The sequence below is a fragment of the Aethalodelphis obliquidens genome, unplaced genomic scaffold (assembly GCF_003676395.1).
Source record: "Aethalodelphis obliquidens isolate GAN/ISIS:26980383/991018 unplaced genomic scaffold, ASM367639v1 scaffold38, whole genome shotgun sequence".
Lineage (NCBI taxonomy): Eukaryota > Metazoa > Chordata > Mammalia > Artiodactyla > Delphinidae > Aethalodelphis > Aethalodelphis obliquidens.
In genome coordinates, this window is record NW_020837982.1 from 6640874 (window position 1) to 6649864 (window position 8991).

Genomic DNA, 8991 nt, shown 5'->3' on the forward strand with positions numbered 1-8991 from the left:
GGTCGTTGGGCACTGTCTTTCTTGACCACTGGGGGGCATCAAAGCAATTGAGATAAAAAAGAGGTCATTCCATTTCTTCAATAGACTTAAGATACAATGAGGAAGATACTACCATCAGCTCACTTGGCCATGACCTATGAAAGCTGGGTGAGGGGTGGGGGGTGGGGGCGGGGCTTCCCTGGTGGCGCAGTGGTTAAGAATCCGCCTGCCAATGCAGGGGACGCGGGTTCGAGCCCTGGTCCGGGAAGATCCCACATGCTGCAGAGCAACTAAGCCCGTGCATCACAACTACTGAAGCCTGTGCTCTAGAGCCCGCGAGCCACAGCTACTGAGCCTGCATGCCACAACTGCTGAGCCCACGTGCCACAACGACTGAAGCCCGTGTGCCACAACTACTGAAGCCCGCACACCTAGAATCCGTGCTCCACAACAAGAGAAGCCACCACAATAAGAAGCCCACGTACTGCAACGAAGAGTAGCCTGCGCTCGCCACAGGTAGAGAAAGCCCGCGCAACGAAGACCCAACACAGCCAAAAAAAGAAAAAAAGAAAGAAAGAAAAAGAAGTTGGGTGGGGAGTGGATAGCCCGTATATAGCATGTAGGAACAAGTATCATATTCAATAAGCATATATAGTGCCTGTTATTCTTTGTTTTTCAGGTTTGACTCGGAAGGACAAGCCTTAGCTGGCGTTTCCATCTCTGATCTAAAGGGTGGAGGAATAGGAGGGAGCAACACCAACTGGAAAACTTTATATGAGGTTAAATCAGAGAACTTGGGCCAAGGTGACAAGGTATCTGCATTCCTAGCTTTCTTCACAAAAGCACGTAAAATATGCGAGACAATAGTTTTCAGATTCCATTTGTGGTACCAGCTGTTAGACCTTAATTCAGAGCTATGAGTCTCACCTGGGGCTCTGCCCAGAGCATGGCGTGATGGCTGAGGATCCCGGCCAGAATGAAGGAGCTGTGCTTTCGAATAGGAGTATGTTACATCCCTCAGGCAGGTTGAGGCAGAAAGATGTTCAGGCTTTGACTTAGAGAGTTGTGTAGTTCTCAGAGGGATCTTAGCAAAGTGGTAGTAATCAGGTTGTGTATTTTATGAGCTGCCTTGAGGTCCATATGTCTTTTCTCTGATTGTTCCTGCAAACTGAAATGCCCGTATACCAAGAAGGTGGCTTTTGAGATTATAGCTCACGCTGAGCATTAGTCAGTCTCAGCGTCAGACATCGGGCGGCTCACATGTGCCCTCACTGGCTGTAAAATATTAACGTCTCGTGGGCTGAGCGCTGCTGATATTCTCTGACAAGAATGGCTCTGGTATTTGACTTGTTAATGTTTGTATCTAATGACCCTCTTCCCATCTTAATCTAAACCTGTATTCTGTCAGCAATTCAATATTTAAATCATTTATTTCTCCTTTATGCTCCCCAAACCAGTAATTCCTGCTATATTATTTTCATATTATACAATATAGTTTTTATTCCTTACTGTCCCATTTCGCTATACTCTCTTATTCGTCATTGTCAGTGACTGACTGCAATTCATAATGCTGTTATACAGCGTCCTGAGAATGAAACACTGGACAGATCTGTGTCTCTTGTCAACCAGTCTCTTTCTTAGATCTAGGGGTAGACAGTATGTAACAAGAAATCAGGCCTAGAGAGTACCTGTTCGCACCCAAACTTTCAAGTCACACTTGAATCTGGACCTTACCTGGAAATACAGAAACATCCTTCAGGCATTCTCCTCAGAGACTCCCCTTCTCTAGGGCCTTTTAGAGTGAGGGTTTGCCCAAGCTCTTTAAACATCCACCGTATTGTTTCGCCTCTTCTGTTCTGAAACATCAGGAAGCCCCAGAGGCTGCTGACCTGGCCCTGAATTGAGTACACCCAGAGGGAACTGCTTGCCCCCCGAAATTATCCATCCCGTATCCTTTCCATGAGAGTTAAAAGGCAAAGCAAATAGCAACATAAAGCCCATGCACATGGCTTGGCCCTTGCTACACCTACTTATCAGTGACGTCTCCACTTTGAAGACACTTGTTCAGTCTTTTTGCATTCTGAATTTGATGACTTAGACCAGGGATTCACAAACAGGCCCACGGGCCATATCCAGCCTGCTGCCTGTTGTAAATACAAGCGCATTGAAACCAGCCACCTGCTCTCATCTCCATACTGTCTGTGAACGATCTTGCACCACAGCAGCAGGGTGAGTGGCTGCAGCGAAGACTGTGACCCGATGGCTCGTAAAGCCTGAATTAGTTACTGTCTAGCTTTGTACAGAAAAAGCTTGCTGACACCTGGCCAAATAGAGAGAAGGTTGAATCTAGACGCTAGAAATCATTGCTGTTGTTTTTAATGTGGGAGGAATGGTTGAACATAACTGCTAGATTTTACTGCATTCCTCTGTATTTCCTGGTTCTGTTACCTTTGGAGGGGCAGAGGAACAGGAGGAACACGTCTTTGTCTCTTGAAGTCTTTGTCTTCCATATAATCTGTTTCAGTTTTAATTAATTTAGTCTAATTTAGAATTAATTCTTTTATTATTAAGGAATAATATGCTTTATAACTTGGCTTATTACCTTCATGGGTTTTATAATCAGCACAAGTGACTTCTAAAACTGTAGAATGAATTATTCCCAGTAATCACATTGTGATCATGAGAATTAGAATATGTAAACACTTACCCCTCATGTGTAAGGGCAAGTCCAGTCCTGAACATAGGCCTGTGCTCTGTGTCTCATGTCACTCTTTTCTGCTGAAGCCCGACTATTTTAGCTCTGTGGCGACAGTGGTGTATCTTCGCAAAGAGAACTGTATGTACCAGGCCTGCCCAACTCAGGACTGCAATAAGAAAGTGATTGATCAACAGAATGGATTGTACCGCTGCGAGAAGTGTGACAGTGAATTTCCCAATTTCAAGTACCGCATGATCCTGTCAGTAAGTAGAATGGGTGGATGAGGACCACTGTGGTGTTTCTTGAGTGCCTGCCAAGTGCCTGGCACTGTCTTTAGTTCAGGCTTTCCAGTTGTCTGGGATGCCAACAGTGACTGAGAGCTGTCTTATGGAGTGCCTCCTGGTGACTGAAGGATGTACAATTTAAAATGCAGAGGACTTTGGTGGCTTGTTCAAAACCTTTAGTCCAAAGGCCATTGTGGCTGGACGGCCACTGAGTCCCTTGTGTCCAGATTCTGTGTCTGAAGGAGAGTTTAGTTGGGCTGTATCTCCGCTGAGATCTGAAATCACACATACACACCACATCGTGTTCCTGCTGTGATCCAGACTTACATTTGGAGCTTCTTTCTTGGATACTTTTTACGTTCTTTGGAAAGAATATGGCATATATAGCGGAAATGGGTTTTTTCCCTGGAAATTATTTTAATGAGTAGAAAAAGTTAATCTCCCTGTCTCCTTAGTGTGTCTTCCTTTCATTATTTCTTTGCTGAAATAACGTAAAGTTGTGTTGTTTAGGTAAATATTGCTGACTTTCAAGAGAATCAGTGGGTCACATGTTTCCAGGAGTCTGCAGAGGCCATCCTTGGACAAAGCACTGCTTATCTTGGGGAGTTAAAAGAGAAGGTCAGCCGCGTCTTGTCTTATTACTGTAATAGTTCCCGTGCTATAACACTTACCCATTTTGTGCTCTTTAATATTTTTTGGTTTGCTGCTTTTGGGTGTTATATAGTTTCTCACTGATGATTATTTGAGAGCTCATCCGATTCTGTCTAATTGTGTCCACCTTGGATGTGCTAACAATGAGGCATGAAGTAATGTATAGAAAATGCTTTAAAAACAGCACTTTCCAGCATTTTTTCTCCCGTTACTGTTAGCACACCAAGAGTTGGTGTGCCTGCAATCACTTGAGATCTGGAAGGTGTCTTCTGAAATAAGCTGAAGTACAGATGTGCCTTTGTTTTTTGTTTGTTTTTTTTTTTTTTGAGTCTGTGTTGGACTTTAAGTCCATTATGGTTTATCCCGGGACATTGAATAGTTCCCTGTGCTACAGTAAGACCTTCTTATCCATTCTAAATGTAATAGTTTACATCTACTAACCCCAAACTCCCAGTCCATCCCTCTCTCCCCACCTTGGTAACCACAAGTCTGTTCTCTATGTCTGTGAGTCTGTTTCTGCTTTGTAGATAGGTTCATTTGTGTGATATTTTAGATTCCACATGTATGGTATTTGTCTTTCTTTTTCTGACTTATTTAGTATGATAATCTCTAGTTGCATCCATGTTGCTGCAAATGGCATTATTTCATTCTTTTTTATGGATGAGTAGTATTCCATTGTGTATATGTACCACATCTTTATCCATTCCAGATGTGCCTTTTTAATGTAATAAACAGTTTTCTGAAAAGTTGAATCAAATCCTGGTTTAAATTCACGTATAAGGTACTTGCTTATTTCATGTTGTCAGGTGGAATTCTTATGAAATAACTTTCTTCCATAAGATAACTTTCTCTCATAAGATAACTTTCTCCATTTCATTTTTATAAATTAGTATTTTCACATATTAGTTTTATTTAATTCAGGGAATAGATTACTAATTATCCTAAACTTAAGAAAGGTACTTGCTCAGATAAAACATGTAAAGACCAATAAAAGCTATATTTTCTGGGCCACACAAATTAGCATCTATCTGTAGATTTTTTTCCCCTGTTTTCCTCCAAATCAGTTAGGATACTTATAAAAGCCACTAACAAAAAAAGGGTTTGTCATTTGTTTTGGGGTGTGTGTGTGTTTCTTTTCTGTCTTCTATTCTGTCCGTTTAGCTCTGCCCCTGTGTCTCTTTGAAATTGTCCATGAGCTCTCTAAAAATAATCCCAACAAGCCCTTTTACAGAAATAACTGGAATTGACTTTAAAGTGTGATGGTATCTTTTATCTGTTTCGCCTGGTCCTCTATTTTCATATCAGATTTTAAGGCTCGAGGCAGCCTTTCAGGATTTTTTATGAGCTTATTCCATTTGGCTGGTTTCACTGCCAGTGAATGAGGACATATAGAAACTCTTCCCTCAGGAGCTATGATATTCTTAGAGTATGCGCTCCATGCTTTCACTGATCTTGAAAGAATGATGGCAGCTGGTACGATTTTCTGAAGGTTTAACACATTGTTTTATTTACATACCCGAAAGCCTGAGGACTCTGTGTGTGTGTGTAGTAACCTTTACACAGAACAGTTCTATATATAATAAAGCTATTTGCATGTTTCAGGTGGCTTGCAAAGATAATACTTGACTGATATGAACTGTTTTTTAAAAAGTTCTTGTACGTTTATTTTATGCATGTTTATATAAAATGCTTTCTCTGATCCCTGTTTACCAGACTTTTTTTTTTTTTAGTTCAGCAGCTTAATCAAATAGTATTTGAGGGGCCAGAGAAAGAGGGAGAGAGGAGTATCGTTTTTAAACTTTTTCCCTAACCTTTGCCTACTTTTCCTGTCTTCCTCACTTCCTCACCAAATCCATCGCTGTAAATCCAGAGGCTGAAATAATGCATATGACAACTTGAACTTTTGTCTGAGTGTGTCCTCCCATTCTCAATTTGTGATGAAGATGCTGAGCCTCAGATCTATTCCATCACAGACTTTTAAAGTTTAGAAATGCGTTTCCGAAGAGTGTTTCAGTTTCTTTTTTATTGTGGTAAAATATACATAAAACTTACCATTTTAACCGTTTTTAAGTGTAAGTTCAGTGGCATTAAATACGTTCACATTGTTGCACAAGCATCACTGTCCTCAAGCTCGAGAACTTTTTCATCCCTAAGCCGAAACTCTGGACCCATTAAACACTGACTCTCCACTGCCCCTGGCAGCCGTCATTCCACTTTCCATCCCTGTGAATTTGAGTACTCTAGGTAGAGTATTTTAATTTTTAATAAAATTCTACCTAAACAGTTTTATGTGATGAAATGTCACCTTAGTCATTCCTAAGAAATTTTAAACCACTGGGGGTGATCATTTTCTCAAGGATTTTCCTCAAAGTCTTTTCAGATATCTTATGGACATTTTCGGATGGTCTGGTAGTTTCCATGCCTACCGTTTGACGTTTGTTTTTGCAGAACGAGCAAGCGTTTGAGGAAGTTTTCCAGAATGCCAACTTCAGATCTTTTACGTTCAGGATCAGGGTCAAATTGGAGACCTACAATGTAAGTAACATCACCCAAGATGCAGGAGGGTTAGCCGTGGGGAACTGCTGTTTGTCACCCCCAGCAGCATTATAGTGTTAACTGTCAGTTCCTTGCTTACTGTGTTCCAGACCCAACGCTAAGCACCCTGCATTTATTACTCATTGAATCTTCCCAGCACTGGGGTACCAAGCATCATCCTGTTTTCAGATGAGGAAACAGCCTTAGAGAGAGGTTAAGGGTCTCGTCCAGTGTCAACATCCAGAGAAAAAATGCTATGTGGCCTTTTTTTTTTTTTGGCTGTGCCTTGCGGCAAGCCAGATCTTAGTTTCCCCAGGGATCAAACCTGTGCCCCCTGCATTGGGAGTGCGGAGTCTTAACCACTGGACCTCCAGGGAAGTCCCGCTCTGTGGCCTTTTCAGTTAAAACCTGGGGGTTCTTGGTTTGTGTCCCGACAAAATGGACTCACATCTTCCACATGGTTTGGGTTTCTAAAGTCAGTATGTGAAACAAAGACCATATGTAGTTAAAATTACCTTGAAAATTCCTTACATTGCTCATAACATCATACGGTTGTAAAGTCGTGATGAAACAGCCTTCATTGAGTACTCACTATCTGCCAGATACTGTTCTACACCCTTTACATACATTGTCTCGCTGCATCCTGGCAGTAACCCTATGTGTAGAAACTATTGTTAGCCCCGTTTTTACCAGCAAAACAATGTAGGCATACGGAGAATGAGTAACTTGCCTAAACTCACATGCTAGCAAGTGGCAGAGCTAATAATGGCACACAGGCAGTCCGGCCTCAGAGCTTTGCTCTCAGCCATGCTTAGAAATACGACTGGGTTTAGTCAGTACAGAGCACACTGTAGCGTGTGAGCCCCTGAGCTGGCCTCACCCTGTTCTGCCTCTGCAGGCAACGTCCAACCTAGAGAACCTGCGGCGAGGGGAAAGAATTCAGAAAACTCCTCTGCTTGCCTCAGGGTTTACTCGTTCTGTTTTATTGTCAGACCTTAACCCTAATACCTGCTGATAGCTGTGCTTGGTTTTGTGAGCGTTAAATGAGACAGGGACTCCAGACGTCAGTGATAACGATGTCAGGGTGGTGGATGTCAGGGTGGTGTCGGGAGGGAGGGATGGAAGGGTTGCTCGGTCCCTGAGTGGTGTGGACAGGGCAGGTGAAGGGCAGCGAGGTCGCCTCTCTCAGGGCTGAGGTGGGCCCACGGCAGGCCTCCCTCCTCTGCCGTGGGTGCTTCTCCGCTCCCCACGGCCCCTGCTTTCAGAGCCCGCTGTGTGGCTTTAGGAAGTCACTGTCTCCTCTGGGCTCCTGTTTCCCGCTCTGTAAAGAGAGTAAATTGAACTTCATGAGTCCTCTGAGGTCCATCGCGCTTGGAGTCTAGGTTCCTGAGCATTTGGGAGCGCGAGAGACAGGTGAGAGGGGTCTGTATCGAAGGGAGGCCTTTGTCCACTCTCCCGGCCCCAGAAACTCTGCCCTGGGCTCTCACCATCATTGTTTCCTTATCGGAATGACAGAACTCTGAACCCAGCGTGTCTTTGTGATTTCTCCTGCTGGGATCATTGAAACCATTGCCCCATGGCCACAGGCTTTCTTTCCTTCATTCACAAATCGCTTTTCTCTTTTCAAAGGATGAGTCTCGAATTAAGGCCACTGTGATGGACGTGAAGCCCGTGGACTACAGAGAATATGGCAGAAGGCTGATCACGAGCATCAGGAGAAACGCTGCGGCGATGTGAGCCGAGCCTGCTAACGGGGCAGGAGCCTGCAGACAGGGCTAAAGCGAACTGACCCCCGACCCCGACCCCCGCCCCGCCTGACGACTGCGTTAGCTGCACGGTGTGGAGTGCCTCTCTGTGGGGGACTAAGCCATTGCCTCTTGTGCGCATCTGGGAACCCACTGGCAGCAAAGGGAAATCTGCTCGGAGGGCTGTGGTGTAAACCGTGTCAGACCTCGGGGTCAGCTGGCGGGGAGTGTAGTACCAGTCACTCCTTCTGTCTTTAGGCTTTTGTCAGTTTTATTAAGATTTCATTATCTTCAACCAGGAATTATGTCACGAGTAATTGACCCTAAATCTGCAGATGGTGAAATAAATTATGTAAGTAGGGTTTCCACTTCTCCAGTGGTGACACCTCCGCGGCTCGGGCCCCTTCTCGGGAGGGAGAGCCGAGAAGTGACTGTGCAGAGGAACCTGGGTGTTTTAGTGGGCGTGTCTTCCTAGATCCAAAGGCTCTCTGTCTAGAGGTGCCACGTAGTTGTTAATGCTTGGAGTGGCAATAGGGTAGAATTATTAATCAGTCATATCTTTTCTATCTGAAAATATCCTTCCTTCAGGGTCTAATAGACTGAGTCAGATGGGTCTGATATTAATCAAAATTGTCTCTTCTGAGGAAGGCTGATAAGCATTGACTTGCCGTCCCCTAGGGACATCCAGGCAGCTACAGAGCATTGCTTTAGTTTTCCCTTCAGTTAATGTTGCATTTGGGTTGGTATGCCTTTTCTACCTGTACATATTTCTTGCATTGTATGTTTCTTTTCTTGATTAAAGCTATGTTAAATAGAAGGGATTTTGAAAGGAGAAGCCCTTTGTTTCCATTGCTTTGTTTAATAAACAGTATAGTCTCAGCTTGTGAATCCTACTTTCTTTGAATGCAAAGGGCTCTTGTAACTGGAAAGCAATTAATTAGCCTTCATAATAAATGTTCACTGGGGGGAGATATTAACTCATTACAAACTCGAAGATTAGTCCAAAGCATGGAGATGATTCTTCCTAATGTTTGCAGCCCTGAAATGCATCTTTAAAAGAATGAAAAGACCCCAAACGAAAAGCCGAAAAGCCGTTGTG

The 8991-nt window shown here is 43.6% G+C and overlaps 1 protein-coding gene across 4 annotated transcripts in view; it reads left to right on the forward strand.

The window, feature by feature from the left end:
- The window catches only part of RPA1 (replication protein A1), a 53320-nt gene extending 44549 nt beyond the window's left edge, over positions 1-8771 (forward strand). For all 4 annotated transcript variants that reach the window (XM_027130610.1, XM_027130612.1, XM_027130611.1 and 1 more), the window contains 5 exons: positions 659-791; positions 2764-2940; positions 3472-3579; positions 6061-6147; positions 7777-8771. In XM_027130610.1, coding sequence (XP_026986411.1) covers positions 659-791; positions 2764-2940; positions 3472-3579; positions 6061-6147; positions 7777-7884 — 613 coding nt within the window. In that variant the 3' untranslated portion in view covers positions 7885-8771. The remainder of the gene's footprint in view (positions 1-658; positions 792-2763; positions 2941-3471; positions 3580-6060; positions 6148-7776) is intronic.
- The last annotated feature ends 220 nt before the right edge of the window (positions 8772-8991 follow it).